This window comes from Loxodonta africana, chromosome 15, assembly GCF_030014295.1.
Source record: "Loxodonta africana isolate mLoxAfr1 chromosome 15, mLoxAfr1.hap2, whole genome shotgun sequence".
In the NCBI taxonomy this organism is placed as follows: domain Eukaryota; kingdom Metazoa; phylum Chordata; class Mammalia; order Proboscidea; family Elephantidae; genus Loxodonta; species Loxodonta africana.
The window spans coordinates 7,564,275-7,585,547 of NC_087356.1; the positions used below are offsets into that span (position 1 = coordinate 7,564,275).

General features: G+C 39.7%; 1 protein-coding gene across 6 annotated transcripts in view; it reads left to right on the forward strand.

Moving 5' to 3' along the window:
* The window catches only part of IL18R1 (interleukin 18 receptor 1), a 61,863-nt gene that overhangs the window by 10,651 nt on the left and 29,939 nt on the right, over positions 1–21,273 (forward strand). For all 6 annotated transcript variants that reach the window (XM_023552608.2, XM_064268569.1, XM_023552607.2 and 3 more), the window contains 2 exons: positions 541–706; positions 12,909–13,056. In XM_023552608.2, the coding sequence (XP_023408376.1) occupies positions 541–706; positions 12,909–13,056 (314 nt within the window). The remainder of the gene's footprint in view (positions 1–540; positions 707–12,908; positions 13,057–21,273) is intronic.

A 21,273-nucleotide genomic window follows, 5' to 3' on the forward strand; every position in this document is an offset into this window, starting at 1 on the left:
TCAAGGACTGAGTACGAGGTGGTGGTGTGCTGTGAAGATGTAGCTAGGTTCCTTTTAGGAGTGTCCCTGGCGTTGAGAGCAGAGCTTTGGTAACACTCTTGTGGTTTTGCAAAAATGAGGTCATTTTGGTTTGTTTTTGTACACAGGGACTCCCAGAAGTAGAGAGAAATTAAATGACTGTTCTTTTAATTGATGAGTTTTATGTGGCCTTTAAGGATGATGATTCCAGAAAATGGGTCACGAGTGAGTCCCTCCACACTAAGCTAAGGAAGAATGAGTGTTCTCCCAAATGGGGTTGAAAAAGAACAACAAATGATATACCACCCCCTGCATATACTCCTTGACAGTTGCTAAGTTTCTTGCTGTGGTGAGCCAGAAGGAAGCAAGAGCAGGATTTGGGAATAATATAATGATATATTTTTTTTATGTACAGAAATAATAACAAAAAAATCCATTGGATTGGTTACTACAGGGAAAATGGATGGTATTTCCAGACTGTCTGTTGTAATTCTACAATGCCTTTAAATCTTTGTTTCATAGAAATGATACTCATGAATGGAAATTAAATGTTATCAGAAGAAATAAACACAGCTGTTTTACTGAAAAACAAGTAAATACCAGAAATGTGGAAGTTAAAAAACGTTTGATGATAACCTGTGAAAAAATGTACTATGGAAGACTGATCAACAGAACATCGCTCTACAAGGTAATGTTTTTAACTTCAGACTTGGTAAAAAAAAAAAAACTTGGTAGAACAGACCAAATTCCAAAATGAGGGTCTGGTGGGTGTAGACCCTTCTGGTCTTGTAACATACACACTGGGTAACCTCATGCAATCCTCTTGGCCTGTCTGAGCTAAGTGTTCTCCCAGAGCTGTTGTAATGGGCTAACATACATGGTATACCCAAGCCATAGTATTTTCAATCACATCATATGCATGTGAAAGCTGGACAATGAGTAAGGAAGACCGAAGAAGAGTTGACGCCTTTGAATTGTGGTGTCGGCGAAGAATATTGAATATACCATGGACCGCCAAAAGAACGAACAAATCTGTCTTGGAAGAAGTGCGGCCAGAATGCTCCTTAGAAGCAAGGATGGCAAGACTGCGTCTTACATACTTTGGACATGTTGTCAGGAGGGATCAGTCCCTGGAGAAGGACATCATGCTTGGCAGAGTACAGGGTCAGCGGAAAAGAGGAAGGCCCTCAACGAGATGAACTGACACAGTGGCTGCAACAATGAGCTCAAGCATAACAATGATTGTAAGGATGACGCAGGACCGGGCAGTGTTTCGTTCTGTTGTGCACAGGGTCGCTATGAGTCGGAACCGACTCGACGGCACCTAACAACAACAACAAAGTAGCACACACAGGATCTGGACCACATTCCAAAAACAAAAACTAGTTGCTGTCAAGTCAATTTTGATTCATGGCGACCCCAAGTGTATCAGACTACAACTATGCTCCATAGGGTTTTCAAGGCTGTGGCCTTTTGGAAACAAATTGCCAGGCCTTTCTTCCTACGTGCCTCTGGGTGGGTTTGAACCACTAACCTTTTGGTTAGTAGTTGAGTGCTTCACTGTTTGCACCACCTAGGGATTTCTTGGAACACTTTAGAAGGTTGATAAATTATAATTACTTCCCCCTGCCCCTCACCCGCACTTTATATTCCTTCTCTTTTCAGTAAGTTAATTTTTAGGAATGCCAGTTTAAGGATTTTCCTTTTCTTCTGCCACATTTACTTAAACTTCAAAACTGTGTTATATATATTTTTCTGAATGTTGAAATAATATGAATTTATTATACAAAATTGTAAAATAAAAGGATATTGAAGAAAGAAAAATCATCTATGATGCCACCAGCCAGACACTTAGGAGACTTTGGGTCTTGTGTGCAAACATCTACTTTTAGATCATGGTATTTTTAATAACTTGTATCTTCCTTTTTTGTGCTAAAATTATATTGTGATCATTCCTTCACAACTTTCATCCTTCTTCCAAACATGGGATTCCATCATGTTTGTACCTGATTTGGTCTAATTAATCTCCTGTTTCTGGACATTGATGTGTTTCCTATTTTTTACCACTGTATTTTTACACAAATAATGCATGCCCTCCCCTACGGGGTATTGTTGTTAAGTGCACTATGCTAATTTTTTTTTTTTTTTTTACAGCAACGTGTAAAAAAAATTGGCATAGCAGTGCTTGTAGGGGGACAGTGTGGTTGGCAATCAAACATAGAAGGTGCATGTAATTTGAGTAAAAATATGGTATTATTTATAATATTAAAATAAACATCATGTTCATAAGTCTTTTTTGTTTTGCTTTTTCCAATATATGTCTGTTAAATCTAGTTGGTTTATAGTGTCATTCAGGTCCTCTCTTTCCTTGTTAATCTTCTTTCTAGATCTTCCTCCAAGATTGAAAGTGGTGTACTGAAGTCTCCAACTATTACTGTCGTACTATTTCTCCTTTCAATTCTATCAGTGTTTGCTTTATCTATTTAGGTGCCCTGATGTTGGGTGCATATATGTTTATGACTGGACACTTGTATTCTTTTTTAAATTTTATTGTGCCTTAGGTAAAATTTACAATGCCAAGAACACTCATATTTATTTTTTTCCTTTTTTTATTGAACTTTAGATGAAAGTTTACAGAACAAACTCTTTCTCATCAAACAGTACACATATCGTTGTATGACATTGGTTAACAGCCCCACAACATGTTAACGCTCTGCCTTCTCAACCCTGTGTTCCCTATTACCAGCTTTCCTGTTCTCTCCTGCCTTTCAGTCCATGCCCCAGGGCTGGTGCGCCCCTTTATCTTGTTTTGTTCCATGGGCCTGTTCAATCTTTGGCTGAAGGGTGAACCTCAGAAGTGGCCTCATTACTGAGCTGAAAGGGTATCTGGGGGTCATACTTTCAGGGTTTCTTCAGTCTGTTAGGCCAGCAAGTCTGGTCTTTCTTTTTGAGTTAGAATTTTGTTCTACATTTTTCTCCAGCTCTCTCTGGGACCCTCTATTATGATCCCTGTTAGAGCAGTCAGTGGTGGTAGCTGGACACCATCTAGATATACTGGACTCAGTCTGGTGGAGGCTGAGGTAGCTGTGGTCCATTAGTCCTTTGGACTAATCTTTCCGTCGTATCTTTAGTTTTCTTCATTCTTCATTCTTCCTTCTCCCGAAGGGGTGAGACCAGTGGAGTATCCTAGATGGCCGCTCACAGGCTTTTAAGACTGCAGATGCTACTCACCAAAGTAGAATATAGAACATTTTCCTTATAAAATATGTTATGCCAGTTGAGCTAGATGTTCCTCCAGACCGTGGTCCCCATAGCCTTCAGCCCAGCAATTCGGTCCCTCAGTGAGTTTCGATGTGTCTATGGAGCTACGATGACCTTGCCTTGTACAGGTTGTGCTGGCTTCCCCAGTATTGTGTACTGTCTTACCCTTCACCAAAGTTTCCACTTATCTATTGTCTATTGTTTTTCCATCCCCACCCCTCCCCTGCCTCATAACCATCAAAGATTGTTCCTTTTTGTTTGTAAACCTTTTCATGAATTTTTACAGTAGTGGTCTCATACAATATTTGTTCTTTTGTGATTGACTTATTTTGCTCAGCATAATGCCCTCCAGATTCATCCATGTCATGAGATGCTTCACAGATTCATCATTGCTCTTTATCGTTGTGTAGCACTCCGTTGTGTGTATGTACCACAGTTCGTTTTTCCGTTCATCTGCTGACGGGCTATTGTGAACAATGCTGCAGTGAACATGGGTGTGCATATGTCTATTCGTGTGACGACTCTTATTTCTCTAGGATATATTCCTAGAAGTGGGATTGCTGGATCATGTGATATTTCTATTTCTAGCTTTCTAAGGAAATGCCATATCGTTTTCCAAAAAGGTTGTATCATTTTGCATTCCCACCAGCAGTGTATAAGAATTCCGATCTTCCTGCAGCCTCTCCAACATTTGTTATTTTCTGTTTTGTTGATTTGCACCAGTAATGCCGGGATGAGATGGTATCTCACTGTGGTTTTGATTTGCATTTCTCTGATGGCTACAGATAGTGAGCATTTCCTCATGTGTCTGTTGGCCGCTTGAATGTCTTCTTTGGTGAAGTGCCCATTCATTTCCTTTCCCCATTTTTTAATTGGATTATTTGTCTTCTTGTTTTAGAGGTGTCGAATTTTCTTGTAGATTTTAGAGATTAGACCTTTGTCTGATTTGTAGTAACCAAAAATTTTCTCCCAGTCTGTAGGTTCTCTTTTTACTCTTTTGTTGAAGTCTTTTGCTGAGCATAAGTGGTTAATTTTTAGAAGATCCCAGTTATCTAGGTTATCCTCTGGAGCTTGTGTGTCGTTGGTTGTGGTTTGTATCCTGTTAATGCCGTGCATTAGGGCCTCTAGCATTGATCCTAATTTTTCTTCTACGAACTTAGTAGCTTTTGGCTTTATATTTAGGTCTTTGATCCATTTTGAGTTAGTTTTTGTATATGGTGTGAGGTATGGGTCCTGTTGCATTTTTTTGAAAATGGACACCCAGTTTTGCCAGCATCATTTGTTATAAAAGACTGGCTTTTCCCCCATTTGATGGACTTTGGGTCCTTGTTAAAGATCAGGTTACCGTAGGTGGATGGGTTTACATCTGGGTTCTCAATTCTGTTCCACTGGTCAGTGTATCTGTCATTGTACCAGTACCAGGCTATTTTGACTACTGTAGCTGTGTAGTAGGTTCTGAGCTCAGGCAGTGCAAGTTATCCTACTTTATTCTTCTTCTTCAATAGTGCTTTACTTATCTGGGGATTCTTCCCTTTCCATATAAAGCTAATGATAAGTTTTTCATCTCTTTAAAGAATGTTGGTATTTGGATCAGGATTGTATTGTATTTGTAAATCACTTTGGGTAGAATTGTCATTTTCACAATGTTGAGTCTACCTATCCATGAGCATGGTATGTTTTTCCATTTATGTAGAACTTTTTTTCATTTCTTGTGATAGTGTTTTGCAGTTTTCTTTGTGTAGGTCTTTTACATCCCTAGTTAGATTTATTCCCAAGTATTTTATTTTTTTTAAGGGGCTATTATAAATGGTATTGTTTTCCTGATTCCCATTTCATTGTTCTCTTTATTGGTGTATGAGTTTTGTACGTTTATCTTGTATCCTGCTAACTCTGCTGACTCTTTTTATTTGTTCCACTAGTTTTCTCTTGGAGCCTTTTGTGTTTTCTATGTATAGTATCATATCATCCACAAAAAGGGAGATTTCAACTTCTTAAGTACCAATTTGGATGCTCTTTATTTCTGTTTCTTGCCTTATTGCTCATGCTAGGACTTCCAACACAATATTAAATAGGAGCAGTGATAAAGGGCATCCTTGTCTTGTTCCTGTTCTAAAGGGGAATGTTTTTGGCCTCTCTCCATTAAGAATGGTGTCGGCCACTGGTTTTGCATATTAGCCCTTTATTATGTTGAGAAATTTTCCTTCTATACCTATTTTATTGAGCTTTTATCAGGAATGGATGTTGGACTTTGTCAAATGACTTTTCTGTGTTGACTGAGATGATCATGTGATTCTTTTCTTTCCTTTTATTTATATGGTGGATTATGTAGATTGATTTTCTAATGTTGAACCATCCTTGCATACCTGGTACGAATACTACTTGGTCATGGCGTAGTATTTTTTTTTGATATGGTGCTGAATTCTATTGGCTAGAATGCTGTTGAGAATTTTTGCATCTATATTCATGAGAGATGTTGGTCTATAATTTTCTCTTTTTGTGGTGTCTTTTCCTGGTTTTGGTATCAGGGTTACGCGGGCTTCATAGAATGCATTCGGAAGTACCTCTTCCTTTTCTATGTTCTGAAATAGTTTGAGTAGTACTGGTCTAAGCTCTTCTCTGAATGTTTGGTAGAATTCTATATGTAGCCATTTGAGCCAGGGCTTTTTTTTACTGGGAGTTTTTTTTTTTTTTTTTATCTGTCAATCTCTTCTCTTGTTATGCATCTGTTCAGATTCTCAACATCATTTTGTGTTAGTTTGGGTAGGTAGTGTGTCTCTAGAAATTTGTCCATTTCCTCTAGCTTTTCAAATTTGTTGGAGTACAGTGTTTCATAATACTGTTATGATCCTTTTTATTTTAGTTGGGTCTCTTGTAATGTCCCCCATTTCATTTCTTATTTGGGTTATTTGTGTCCTCTCCTGTTTTTCTTTTGTCAATTTGGTCAGTGGTTTGTCGATTTTGTTGATTCTTTCAAAGAACCAATTTTTTGTTTTCTTGATTTTTTCTCTTGTTTTTCTATTCTCTATTTCATTTATTTCTGCTATGGTCATTATTACTTCTTTCTTCTGGTGGCTGTGGGCTTTTTTTGCTGTTCTCTTTCTAATTGTTCAAGTTGACTCTATAGAGAGAAGAACTGCGTTTCCAAGGAGCGGGCTAATGTTTTGATCTTGTCCCTTTCTTCTTTTTTGATGTGTGCATCTATTGCTATAAATGGACCTCTGGACTGCCTTTACTGTGTCCCAAATGTTTTGGTGTGATGTGTTTTCATTCTCATTTGATTCTAGGAACTTTTTTATTCCATCTCTGATTTCTTCTATTACCCAGTGGTTTTTAAGCAGGGTGTTATTCAGTTTCCATGTAATTGATTTTTTTTTTTCCTCACTCTTCCTCTTGTTAATTTCTACTTTGATGGCGTTGTGGGCAGAGAAGATACTTTGTATTATCTCAATGTTCTGGATTTTGTTGAGGGTTGCCCTGTGGTCTAAGACATGGCCTATTCTGGAGAACATTCCACATGAGTTGGAAAAGCATGTATACTTTGCAGCCAGTGGAGTGTTCTATATGTGTTTATGATGTCAAGTTGGCTGATTGTGCTCTTTAGCTCTCCTGTATCTTTGTTGACTTTCTTTCTAGATGTCCTGTCCTTTACGGAGAGTGGTGTGTTGAAGTCTCCTACTGTTATTGTCAAAGTGTCAGTTTCTCTTTTCGGTGCTGTTAGAGTTTGTTTTATGTATTTTGGAGCCCTGTCATTGGGTGCCTAAATGTTTATTATGGTTAAGTCTTTGTGATGGATCATCCCTTTAATTATTATATAGTGCCCTTCTTTGCCTTTTATGGTGAATTTTGTTTTAAAGTCTATTTTATCTGAGATTAGTATTGCCTCTCCTGCTCTTTTTTGGTAGTTATTTGCTTGATACATTTTTTTCCATCCTTTGATTTTTTAATAAATTTAGGTCTTTGTTTCCAAGGTGTGTGTCTTATAGAAAGCATATTGATGGATCCTGTTTTTTTATCCATTCTGTCCCTCTCTGACTATTTATGGGTACATTTAGGCCATTTACATTCAGTGTAATTATTGATAAGTGTGAGTTTATTGCTGTCATTTTGTAGTGCTTGTTTTGTGGTGCTAACATTTTCTTTGTTGCTCTTACTCTCCTGTGCTGAGTTCCTTTTGTTTGTGGATTACTTTTTCATTTCTTTTGTTTTTATAGATTTTGTTTTTATTGAGACTATGTTTTTCTTCTTTATTTTGGTGAGTAGGTTTGTTAACTTCCTTTGGGGTTACTTTGAAATTTACCCTTATCTTCCTAGGTGTGAACCAGTCTATTATCACGTGGTATTGCCTTGCCTTCCTCTCCATTAGAAAGTTCTATACCTACACTATTTATTCCCTCTTTTATTGTTCTGACATTGTTGTCATTTACAGATTAACCTCTCTAGTTCCCTGTTGCAATTCTTTTGGTTTCGGATAGTCCCTGAGAGTTCATTTCCTTAGTTAGTGTCTGGCTGGTACAATCCTGCATCCTAGATTTCAGTTCTAAGACTGAAAGACTCCCTTTGATAATTCTTGTAGGTTTGGTTTTTACATATTCCCTTAATTTCTGTTTATCTGGAAATGTCCTAATTTCACCATCATATTTGAACGAAAATTTTGCAGGATATAGTATTCTTGGTTTTTCTTTCAAGGTTTTATATATGTCATCCCATTGCCTTCTTGCCTGCATGGTTTCTGCCAAATAAGCAGAACTTAGTCTTCTTTTTTCTCCTCTGTATGTGACTTTTTGCTTTTCTTGTTCTGCTCGCAATATTTTTTCTTTGTCTTTGGTTTTAGTAAGTTTGATTATGATATGCCTTGGTGTTTTTCTTTTGGGGTCTATCCTATATGGGGTTTGTTGAGCTTCGTGGAAGGTCAGCTTTTCATCCTTCATGATATTAAGGAAGTTTTCTGTCAGCAAGCCTTTAATGATCCTCTCTGCGTTTTCCATTTTCTCTCCCTGTTCTGGTACTCTGATCACTTACAAATTTTTGCTTTTGATTATATCCCACATAATTCTCAGGGTTTCTCCATTTTTCTTCATTCTTTTTCTGATTTTTCCTCAGAGGTGTATCCAAGTATTTGTCTTCAATTTCGCTGATCCTGTCTTCCATCATTTCAAACCTGCTCCTCAGCCCTTCTATGACACTGTCCATTTCTGAAATCTTGTTGTTTACCTTTTGTTCCTGTATTATTTTCTTCAATTCTCCCACTTTTTGTCTGTATTTTCCATGAATTTGTCTGCCTTTTCTATAAATTTGCCTTTTTTTCCCTCATTGTTGTCTGCTTTTTGCTTCAACTCTTGGATTGCTCTGAATATTAGAGATTTGAATTCCCTATCAGGTAGTTCTAGTGCCTTGTCTTCTACTGGAAAGTCATCTGGTGTTTCATTTTGGATGCCTACTGGAACCATCCTGTCCTGTTTTTTATGTTTTGATATTGACTGCTATCTTTGGGACATTCAATAGCTATTTTCTTCATTTCTTGATTGTAGATTTGTTTGTTTTGTCCTGCTTTTTTGTTTTATTTGTTTATGTCTGAGAAGGTGGGCTGCGTGTTCTTTGTTCTTTGCTCACCTGTAGTCACTATAGTTTTCACCTCCTTGTCCAATGGGCAGGGCCAGTCACTCAGCTGTGTTGCAGCAGGACAGGTCCAGCTGAAGGGGAGGGGCTGGGATGGGTTGTTTTTGGCACGTACTAGAGCAGACAGGGCAGGTCAGGAATCAGTGCTGGGCAGGCCATGCTTGTGTTGCTCGGGGGTGTGATGTTCAGTGCATGGTGCAGGTAGGCAGGAAAGGGGGGGGAGGTTGTGATGTGTGGAGCTAATAGGGTTATAGGAAAGAGGAGAGAGAAACAGGAGACAAAAACAAAGAAAAAAAAGTGCTAAGGGAACTTGCCATTGGAGTTGAGAGATGAGAATCTGAGAAATGGAGAAACAAAAATGAAAAAAAAAAGGGAAAAAGAAACAAAAAATAACTAGATAAAAATTTGGAAAAGAAAAGGCTTCAGGAGTCCCACTGGTGGTGCCATGAAGACCAAGGAAGTGGCTCCCAGGCTGTGCAATATAGTCTGGCTAGAGGCGGTATAAATGTCACACAGCTCCAAGTATTCAGGAGACAGGAAATAAAGGTAAGTATAGAGAGATGAGAACTGAGAAATGAAAAAAGACAGAAAGGGAAAAAGAGAGACAAAAGGAAGAAAAAAGAGAAAGAAATGCCCCCAGGGATCCCACCTACACGGCTGTGGAGATTGGGGGAGTGGCTCCTAAGCCATGCAGTGCAGCTTGGCTTGAAGGGGCTCCCAAGACACAAAAAGAAAAAGAAAACAAACAAACAAAACAAAACAAGGGGGAAAAAAAAAAAACCCAGGATTATCACCAGTGTGGGGTCATAGGCTAGGGGGGTGGTTCTCCAGTAGAGCAAAGCTTCACAGCCTTTCAAGAAGAACCAAAGATGGCACAGGGAGCCAGGTGTTTGAGAGAAAGGAGGGGAGGTAGTGGGAGGCACAGAAGAAAACAAAAGAAATGGAAAGAAGCGACACCAGCTCAGGCAGCAGGCCAGTATGGGCAGGGTGAATCCAAGCAGCCTGAAGCCAAAGCAGTTGCCCGCTGGCCAGGAGACTGTGGCTGGCAGGAAGCAGAGGAGGCCAAAGGGGAGAGGGTAAGAAGAGTGGGGGTTAGGAAAGGATACATTGTTACCAGGTGCTCTGTCTCCTGCTGGGAACTTCTTGAAGCTGCTTTCCCATACTCCCTGTCCACTGATCTCTGATATGGGTGGGGTGAATCCAAGCAGCATGGACACTGCACTTCCTGGCCGCTGAGCCACTGCTGCCAGCCAGGAAGCTCGAAGATAGGGCAGTGGGGAGAGGATGGTGGGTGGGAAAGTGTGAATTGCTGGTTACCAGGTACTTGGTCTCCTTCTGGGAGCTCCCTGAGGCTGCTTTTCCGTGCTCCCTATCCGCTCATCCCCGACAGAAGTCCAAGATGTCAGATCCGTGCTGCGTTAGCCAATAGGGGCCCTTTGCACATATCTCTCCTTGCTCTTTGTCCTCTGTCAATTTCTTACTCCATTCGTTGTTTGGCTAAGTTCTTTATCTTTTCATTTGACACTTCAGGTTCCAGGAATGACTTTTGTCTCTGTTTTACTTAGTTTTTCAGGTCTTTGCTGTGGAGGGACGGTGTGGTGCTTCTGTCTATGGCACCATGTTGCCCAGAAGTCCCCATGAGTCTTTGGATTCACATCAACCAAATCCCTAAAAGTAGAATCACTTGGTCAGAGGCTATGCGCATGTTTATGGCTCGTGATGCACATTATCAGATTACTCTCTTGGAAGCTATGCCAGCTTAAAACCCCAACTAGTGAAAGAATCTCTCCTCACACCTCCACCACGCTGGGAAGCAATAATTTTAGAATATTTAAAAGTCTGACATGCAGAATTTGTAACTCTTTGACCTGTTTTGCATTTATTTTCTTAATAATACACATTTTTCATATATTTTTTACATCTAAGTATTACTGCTTTTCTGGATTGCCTGTTAATTTCTTTTGCACATTTGTTTTCAGTTGACATAACTTTCTTGTTAATTTGTAAGAGCTCTTTTAGACAATACTGTGGAGATACACATATGCACAAACACTCATACACAAACACAAAAACTAGTGCAAATTTTATCATTTGTAAAGAAAAACAAACCTGACTAATCTGACTCTGTCACGGAAATTTTCAAGATTTATGAGAGGGTGTTCTGAATAGAACAACTTGGAAAAGTTTAAGCAGCTGTGGTTGATTTCCCAGAAACTTTTGTTTGTATCTTTTGCTTGAGCACTATTTACTTATGAATTTCAAGGAGTGCTCTTATCTGAGAGGTTTCCTAGATGTTCAAGTCAGTCCTGAATTGACCTTACTTAAAAAACAACAACAACAAACAGACCCATTGCCGTCAAGTCGATTCTGATTCCTATCTCCTGCCGAATGTAGTGCAGGTAAGGAGCTCTGGTGGTGCTGTGGTTAAGAGCTTGGCTGCTAACCAAAAGGTTGGTGGTTCGAACCCACCAGCCGTTCTGTGGGGAAAAGATGTGATGTTGTAAAGATTTATAGTCTTGGAAACCCTCTGAAGCAGATCTACTCTGTCCTATAGAGTCACTATGAGCCAGAATTGACTCGAAGGCAATGGGTTTGGGTTTTGTAGTGTAGGTATTTTTATAGTACATGTAAATTTATGAGGTTTCATATACTGGCTTTTAAGAAATCCAAATGTGCAGATATTTAAATATAAAAAATTGGTGTGTCAAGGATATTTTTAGGCAGGCAATCCAGCACAGGGTTGAGTATTCTAATGTAGTAAAAGCACTGTTTACTGATCATGACCTGCGTAAGGGGAGCAGAGCAAGGGAGCTAAATCACTAAAGGATTTAATGGAAGGGAAAATCAGCCTCTCCGATATTTTAACAGGAGTCCCTGTGTGGGACTAAAAATTTGAAAGGTTTGAGTCCACCCAGAGATGCCTCAGAAGAAAATCCTGGTGATCTACTTCTGAAAAATGAGCCATTCAAAATCCTGTGGAGCTCAGTTCTACTCTGACACACATGGGGTCACCATGAGCTGGAGTTGACTTAACAGTAATTCGCAGTGGTGATAGTTTAAGTCTTGGAAAAAATCAGTTTGGTTTTATAAAAATTTACCATATACACAAACAATTTACGGATGCAAGGTATACCTGTGGTTGCTTCTCAACCACAAATGAGATTAGCCACTACATTGACCAGCTTTGAAGGAGATGTTTGTGGACAATCAGTTCTCCAGTCTGATATCGGCAGGAATGTGACAAATGGACAGGATCAGCAACTCAGCCCTCATGTTGCCCATCTCGTCCCTGGATTGCTTCAGCACTTCCCTACAGGTGGCTGGAGGTTGGAGTGAAGGAGATGGCTCTTTGTTTGTTTGTTTGTTTGCTTTAATTCCTCTGACTTACATAGACTTTTGTTATAGAGTGATGTTTGAGTGTGCCTATAGACTTGAGTATTTTTGAGGCATTCTTAACCAGTTCAGTGCTTTCTGATGGAGGACATCAAGAGAGGTTTGTCATCTGCTAGGGACTTAGATCTCTGAGTAATTCTGTCCCACCTCTACTATCCAACCTCCAGGATGGGTAATTCTGAGAACACAGAATTGCACTGTAAGTATTCTGAAATAGAACTTTTTGGCTGAATGTTTTGATGCAAGCAGGAATTTTTTTTATTGTTCTCTTTCTGTGTGTGTGTATGTGTGTCTATGAAAGAGAGAGAAAAGAAAGGAGAGACAGAAAGAGAGAGCGAGAGAAAGAGAGATTGAAAGAAAATCATAAAAATGGTTACAGTGCCTACTATGTCCCATTTCCTAGCATATATTAATAATGATAAAGACAATAATAGTAATAGGACTATATTTCATTGTTCCAGTAGAAACTGTGCCAAATCATTGGGACTTTTACTCTAAAATTGCTAATTGTCCTTTTGTTTTCCTTTTCCTCTAAAGATTTTTAGGTTTAAGATTTGAGTCATCGTAGTATGAATTCTGCTTTTACTTAAACTATTTTAATTTGCTTTTTTGAAAAACAGAACTGTGAACAGATAGAGATCAAAGGAAACACTTTCGAGAAGAATGCAGAATTTGAAGATCAGGGATATTACACCTGTGTGCTTTCCCTTCATTACAATGGAAAACTATTTAATATCACCAAAACCTTCAATGTAACAATAGCTGGAGGTGAGAAAATTTTTAGAACTTGGGAGAAAAAATTTATCTGTGTAAAACTTAACTTTTCCCTTCTTCTAGAATAGCACAGGAAATCAGAGGAAGCTTAGTTGGAGCTGTGATCACATGACTAGTTTAAATATAAGTCTCAAAATCCTGATTTTGGCATCCATTCACTGGGTAGATTTTTTTTTTTGTCTTTGTGAAAGTTTATATGGATGAAGCTTACTTGAGTCAGCCCTCTCTCTTATTTGGAATTTGAGCACCTTGTAGAATCTTTTGTTGTTAAAGTTATGTTTTTTTGACTAAAAAAATATTTATCAGGGACATCTATGTTGAATAAGGAGTCCCTGGGTGATGCAGGCAGTTAACATGCTAAACAAATGGTTGAAGGTTTGAGCCCATCCAGAGGCACTTTAGAAGAAAGGCCTGGCAATCTACTTCCAAAATATCAGCCATTGAAAACTCTACGGAGCATGGTTTTACTCTGATATATGTGGCATTGCCATGAGTTGGAATCGACTCAACACCAACTGGCATATGTTAAATAAAGTATGCTGAACACTGGGAGGCAAGGGAAGCCGAGAAATACGAAATATGAATACATGGGTAACATGTTATTTGCAAGGAATTTATAATCCAGGAGAGCCAGTAAGGTGCATACAGGTACCATGGTATATAAAGCAGTTATCCTATGTGAGGTGTTAATAGAACACAATGAGGGTATGGAGAACAAACAGGGGAAGGAATCACTCTTTGAGCTGGGTCTTAGAGGTTGTGGGTGATGGATGGGCCAGAGGACACCCTGGGGAAAGGTCATTCCAGGATCAGAGAGTGATAGGAACACAGAGATGGTGGTGGAGAAGGGCTATGCATTTTGGGAGAATGGCTAATTGTCTGGCTTGTTACAAACCTCCCAGAGAATGTATAACAGAAAAACAGAAGTCTACCACTCGACAGCACTGGGACTCGGTAGGTTTTAGAGAGACAGGGATTTAGAGGTACTTTAACCTCCTAACCTCACCCAATGAGAATATCTTTCATATGGCACAGTCAATAATCAATCATCCGTCTTGGAAAGTACCAAGAAAATTACCAAATCACATGAAGCTAAGTCCAAATTCTGATATGTAAATGTTGAGAAGTCCTTTTTTCCCATTAAGTCTAAATATGCTTCCTTGTAATTTCTACCCATTGGAGCAACATCACATCATGTCTAGTCCCTTAAAATGACATCTCCTTCAGGTATTTGAAGATAGATGACTTATTCACCCCTCCATCATCCTGGGAAACGTAAAACTCCATGTGGATGACTCATTCAACAAAATCATGGATGTACTGTTATACATTTCCTTTGCTTTAGCAACATTTTTTCCTCTTCAACCATCCACTGATATGGCTATATGCCCATGTACTGCTGCTGTAAAACACACACACACACACACAAATTTAGAGGCTTAAAACAACAGAATTTATTATCTCACATTTCTGTAGGTAAAAAGTCTGAAATGGGTTGACTAGACTAAAATCAAGGTGTCAGTAGGATTACGTTCCTTCTGGAGGCTCTAGAGGAGAATCCATTTCCTTACCTTTTTCAGCTTCTAGAGGGTTCCCTGCATTCCTTAATCTTCAAAGCCCACAGTATAGCATCTTCCTATCTATCTGTAAGTACCTATCATCTATGTATGTATGTATATATGTATGCATGTATGTATGTATGCATGTATGTATGTATGTATGTATGTATATATGTATCTAGTTAGCTACCTAGCTAGCTGGATAGCTCAATGCCTTCTATGACCTCTGTTCCTGTCATCACATCTCCTTCTCTGACACTTCTCCCTCTGCCTCCCTCTTATTAAGCATCCTTGTGATTACACTGGGCCTCCTGAATAATTCACGATCATTTCCCCATCTTGGGATCCTTAACTTAGTCACATATGAAAAATCCATTTTGCCATGTAAAGTAATATATTCACAGTACCCTGTAATTGGTATATGGACATCTTTGGGGAGCCATGATTCTGCTGACCACAGCGCATAACCTGGAAATCCCATAACTTTGAGTTCTTAAATTTAAAAATGTCAAAATCTGTATATAATCATCTACCCTGTAATTCTTCAGTTTTACCTTTATTCATATATATACTTTTTAAAATTGTGCTTTAAGTGAAAGTTTAGAATTCAAGTCAGTTTCTCATACGAAAACTTATACACATTTTGTTATATGTCCCTACTTGCTCTCCCTACAATGTGACAGCACACTCCTTCTCTCCACTCTGTTACATATGTATATATATTATTTAATCTCATATAAATCTCTGATTTCTTTTTGTTAATTTTTATTGTGCTTTAAGCGAAAGTTTACAAATCAAGTCTGACTCTCATACAAAAATTTATAAACACCTTGCTATATACTCCTAATTGCTCTCCCCCTAATGAGACAGCACACTCTTTCACTCCACTTTCTCTTTTTGTGTCCTTTTGGCCAGCTTCCGACCCCCTCTACCCTCTTATCTCCCCTTCAGACAAGAGATGTCCACATAGTCTCATGTGTCTACTTAATCCAAGAAGCTCATTCTTCACCAGTATCATTTCCTACCCCATAGTCCAGACCAATCGCTGTCTGAAGAGTTGGCTTTGGGAATGGTTCCTGTCTTGGGCTAACAGAAGGTCTGGGGACCGTGACCTCTGAGGTCCTTCTAGTCTCAGTCAGACCATTAAGTCTGGTCTTTTTACAAGAATTTGGGGTCTGCATCCCACTGCTGTCTTGCTCCCTCAGGGGTTCTCTGTTGTGTTCCCTGTCAGGGCAGTCATCGGTTGTAGCCAGGCACCATCTAGTTCTTCTGGTCTCAACCTGATGTAGTCTCTGGTTTATGTGGCCCTTTCTGTCTCTTGGGCTCATAATTACCTTGTGTCTTTGGTGTTCTTCATTCTCCTTTGCTCTAGGTGAGTTGAGACCAGTTGATGCCATCTTACGTGGCTGCTTGCTAGTGTTTAAGGCCCCAGACTTTACTCTTCAAAGTGGGATGCAGAATGTTTTCTTAATAAATTTTATTATGCCAATTGACTTAGATGTCTCCTGAAATCATGGTCCCCGAACCCTTGCTATGCTGGTCTTCAAGGCATTCAGTTTATTCAGGAAACTTCTTTGCTTTTAGTTTAGTCCAGTTGTGCTGACCTCATCTGTATTGTGTGTTGTCTTTCCCTTCACCTAAAATAGTTCTTATCTACTATCTAATTGGTGAAAACCCGTCTTCCTCTCTTCCTCCTTCTCCACTCTCGTAACCATCAAGGAATATTTTCTTCTCTGTTTAAACTATTTCTTGAGTTCTTATAATAGTGGTCTTATACAATATTTGTCCTTTGCAACCGACTAATTTCACTAATTCCTCCATGTTATGAAATGTTTCATGGATTCATCATTGTTCTTTCTTGGTGGGTAATATTCCATCGTGTGAATATACCATAATTTATTTATCTATTCTTGGTTGCTTCCATCTTTTTGCTATTGTAAACTGTGCTGCAGTGAACATGGATGTGCATATATCTGTTCATGTAAAGGCTCTTATTTCTCTAGGATATATGTCAAGGAGTGGGATTGCTGGATCATAGGGTAGTTCTATTTCTAGTTTTTTAAGGAAGCGCCAGATTGACTTCCAAAGTGGTTGTAACATTTTACATTCCCACCAGCAGTGTAGAAGTGTTCCAGTCTCTCCACAACCTCTCCAACATTTATTATTTTGTGCTTTTTGGATTAATGCCAGCCTTGTCGGAGTGAGATGGAATCGCATTGTGGTTTTGATTTGCATTTCTCTAATGGCTAATGATCATGAGCATTATCTTTATATATTGTCTTTTCCTCTTATTCATTGTTGTTGATTTTGTTTCTGCTGAGTCTCTATTTTTTTTTCTTGTATTTTAATTTGGTGAGTCGGATAGCTAGTCTTCTTTGTGGTTACCTTAATATTTACCCTATTTTTCTAAGTTATAACTTTTATTTCTTCATATCACCTTGTCTTCCTCTCCATATTAAAGACCTACAACTACATTTCTTAGTCCCTCTTTATTATTTTAATGTTGTCTTCTTTTACATAATAACATTGCTGTTTCCCTGTTTTGAGCATTTTTTAGTGTTGATTTATTTTTGTGATTTCTCTGTCTGGGTTAACATCTGATTGCTTTGTCCAGTGTTCTAGTTTTGGGTTGATACCTGATATTATTGATTTTCTAAGTAAAGAACTCCCTTTAGTATTTCTTGTAGTTTTGGTTTGGTTTTTACGAATTCCCTAAACTTCTGTTTATCTGGAAATGTCCTAATTTCACCTTCATATTTGAGAGACGGTTTTGCTGGATATGTGATTGTTGGCCGGCAGTGTTTTTCCTTCAATGCTTTATAGATGTCACTCCATTGCCTTCTTGCCTGCATGGTTTCTGCTGAGTAGTCCAAGCTTATTCTTATTGACTGTCCTTTGTAGGAGACTTTTCATTTATCCCCGCAGTACCCAGCCCAGTGCCTTGGAGTCCCTAGCTGCTCTTAAAATTCTGTCTTTATCATTGGTTTTGGTAATTTTGATTATAATATGTCTTGGGGACTTTCTTTTGAGATCTACCTTATGGGGAGTTTGATGAGCATCTCGGATAGATATCTTCTCATCTTTCATGATATCAGGAAAGTTTTCTGCCAACAAATCTTCAACAATTCTCTCTGTATTTTCTGTTATTGCTCCCTGCTCTGGTACTCCAAGCGGTTGTAGGCTACTTCTCTTGATAGAGTCCCATGTGATTCTCAAGGTTTCTTCATTTTTTAAAATTCTTTTATCTGATTTTTCTTCAAATATATTGATGCCAAGTGCTTAATTTCCAAGGTCACCAATTCTGCCTTCCACCTGCTCAATTCTGCTCCTCTGACTTTCTACTGAGTTGTCGAATTCTGTAATTTTATTGTTAATCTCCTAAATTTCTGATTGCTATTTCTCTCTGGATTATTGCAGCTTATTAATTTTTCATTATATTCTTGAATTACCTTTTTAATTTCTTCAACTGCTTTATCTATGCGTTCCTTGGCTTGTTCTGCATATTGCCTGATCTCCTTCCTAGTATTATTCCTGATGTCTTGAAAAGTTTTGTATATTAATCTTTTGTATTCTTCTTCCAGTAATTCCAGGAAGCCACCTTCATCCAGAAGACCCCTTGATTCTCTGTTTTGAGAGCTTGTTGAAGCGATCCTGGTCTGTTTCTTTATGTGGCTTGATACTGACTGTTGTCTCCGAGCCATCTATAAGTTATTGTATTATTTTATTTTATGATTGCTTACTGTATCCTAGTTTCTTGCTTTGTTTTGTTTTGATATGCCCAGATAGGTTGCTGGAGTGAGCTAGCTTGATTATTTTCACCTTTAGAGCTCTGATGACCTGACACAGAGGGCTAGAGCTGTTATCACGTATATGAGCTTATGAGTCCATTCACTTTTCTTGTGTGGATTCAGCTCAGGTGTCCAGGTAGCTGGTCATCAAGTGTGTGGTACAGGCTCTGTCTTATAGTCTTAGAGGGGCAGGGGTGTTTGGTGTAGGTCCCAGTATCTGGTTGCAGCAGGGGGTCATGCTCTGAACAAGGTAGGGGCCTGAGATCTGTCCCCTGAGTGTCTCTGAGGAAAGCAAATCCCTGTTCCCTAGAGCGTATAGGTGGGTGGGTTCAGTAGACAGACCATGGGCACCCAGTGCTTTTGGTTTTAAGGACTGGGAGGTACCAGTTATCCTTGGAGCCCTGTCGCGGGTGGCTGTGTGACCTGAGTGGAGCCACCAGTCCTTAGGCCCCTGATGTCGGTAGGTGAGGACCCTGTTTAATAGGCAAAGCAGTGTCAAATATCAAACAGCCACCTCTCCACCTCACGGTTTAAACAGTTGCAGTCTGCCAGCAAGGACCTATTCTCCTGAAATAGGCCCACACAGGTCCATGCAGGGGTGAAAGGTATTCAAAGTCCACAGACCATTTGTGTCTTATGGGAGCTGCTTCAGTCCTGAGCTCCCCAGGTTAGTGGAGCTGGCAAATTATCTTTTCCCCCTTTGTGAATTTATTTCTTCTCCAAAGCTGGGAGCATGGCTCAGTGCACTCAAATGGGCCTATCTTAGGCCCAGGGAAATCAACAGCCACTGAAGCTGGCTTGGAGGTGGAGGACATGGTAAAATATATGCAAGTACTTAGCTTTTTCTGAGAGCGCTGTTCTCCTCTGGCTCCGGAGGTGTGAGTAGGCTGTGTGGCTGGCTGCTTCTCCCTGCAAAACTGTGGCCGAACACTACTACCAGCCCACTGCTGCCACTCTCGGGAATGGTGCCTGAGGGATCCCAGTGATTCAGTTCTGGCAACTCTTCTCCACTTCTGAACCATCTCTCCCTCCCCCTGACACTCAGTCTGTTTTCTAACTTTGCCTTTGATGTTCAGGGCTCCTATCTTGTCATAAACATAATTGTTTCACTGGATTTTTCGGGTCTTTGTTGTAAGAGGGATCACCAGAAGAATGTGGCTATTCTACCATCTTGGCCCCTCCTCCAATCTGGGGTTTGTTAACATCTCCACTGCCAACATTTCCCATCCTGTCTTCGCTTTCAACCCATCAACTCTTTCCTTCCTGGAAGGAGCAATAAGAATATCCATCATAAAAAGGGTGCTAACTATGGGCCAGGAGTTGTACCAAGTATTTTAGTTGAATCATCTCAAATAGTCCTCACAACAGCCCCATGAGGTTGTGACCTTGAGTAAGTTAAATAACTTACTTTCTCTATGCCTTGGATTCCTCATTAGTAAATTGGGTCAGTAATGATGCCTCCCCCACAGGGTTGGCTGGAGGATTGTGTGAGTGAGTGTATATAAAGCATTTAGAATTGTTCCTGGGACATGGAAAGCTCTACTATAATTATTACCATCTCCCACTGCCTTGTCCCCATATCCTCACACTGTTGCACGTGTTATTCTGTTTGCATTAACTGCCCATCTTATTGTCCTTGTCTTCTTAGAGAATGTCAACTACATCTTTCAGGACTTAGCTCAGCTATCACCCCTCTTTGTACCCCCACTTCCGCTTTCTGATTCCAGATTTTACATTGCTTCAGAAGTGCTTTACAAGTCTGTCTTTTTCAGTAGACTGAGAAGCTTCTGGAAAATAGGAATTGAACAGAGTTTTCTTCCTCGTGTTTGTCTCTTCCATACCTATGTCTGGCACTTGGCACATAGTAGGTGCTTATCACATATTTATTGAGTGAATTATTGAGTCAGCAATAGTCCTTTCAACTATGCCTTGTAAATAAGTCTAGATTCTTCATCCTGATCATTTTCCTTTGAATTTGCTGAAGTTTGCCACCAGTCTTCTAAAATGTGGAGCTTGGAGTTAAAAATCAATAGTCAAGAGGTGTTATGATATATCCTTAGGACAGTGGGACTCTGAGCCCCCACTTTGTCTGTGTTGTGTTTTTATTATAGTTCACAGGTGGTCATGGACATAGATCTCTCAGCTACCACATGGTGAATATCATTGCCTTGGGCTTGAGCTCATGAATCACAGTCCTTTTGACCCTGAACTGGCATTTTCCTCAACTCATACTCTGGCTCCTATGGTGATGTCTCTGTGCACTACTGGTAATCTCTGTGCCGTCCTGATTCTGTGATGTTAGCTTCGTAAGCAGACAAGTCACGCCAGGTTTTACACCAATGTGCCATTTTTCTTCTGTTACCTCATATGGGACTGTGTCCTTCACTTCGTTACAGTTACACAAATCCAGTGCTGCTCTGAGTTTCCAGTGAGGTAACTCAAGTTTTAGTAAATGGCATCCTTAACACCACCTCTTCTCAAGGGTCTCCTGTGATTGCCTGAGGAAAAGACAGAAAAAGACGGATCTAGAGACGGATGTTGTGTTGTTATTAGGTCCCGTTGAGTAACTATCTACTTACAGCAACCCCACGTGACAGAATAAAAACGCCCTAGAGTTTTCTTGACTGTAAATCTTCATGGAAGCAGATCACCAGGTCTGTCTCCTCTGGAGCCACTGAGGGGGTTTGAAATGCAGCCTTTCAATGTGTGACTGAGCCCTTAACTCTTTGTACCACTAGGGCTCCTTAGAGAAAGATATCAGTAGCAATTTTTCCACATTACACGAAATCACCTCCTGTGCCCTTGTCCCTGCATCAAGCTCATACTCCTCAGTATGCTCAGACCTCAGAGTAAGCTCTTCCTCT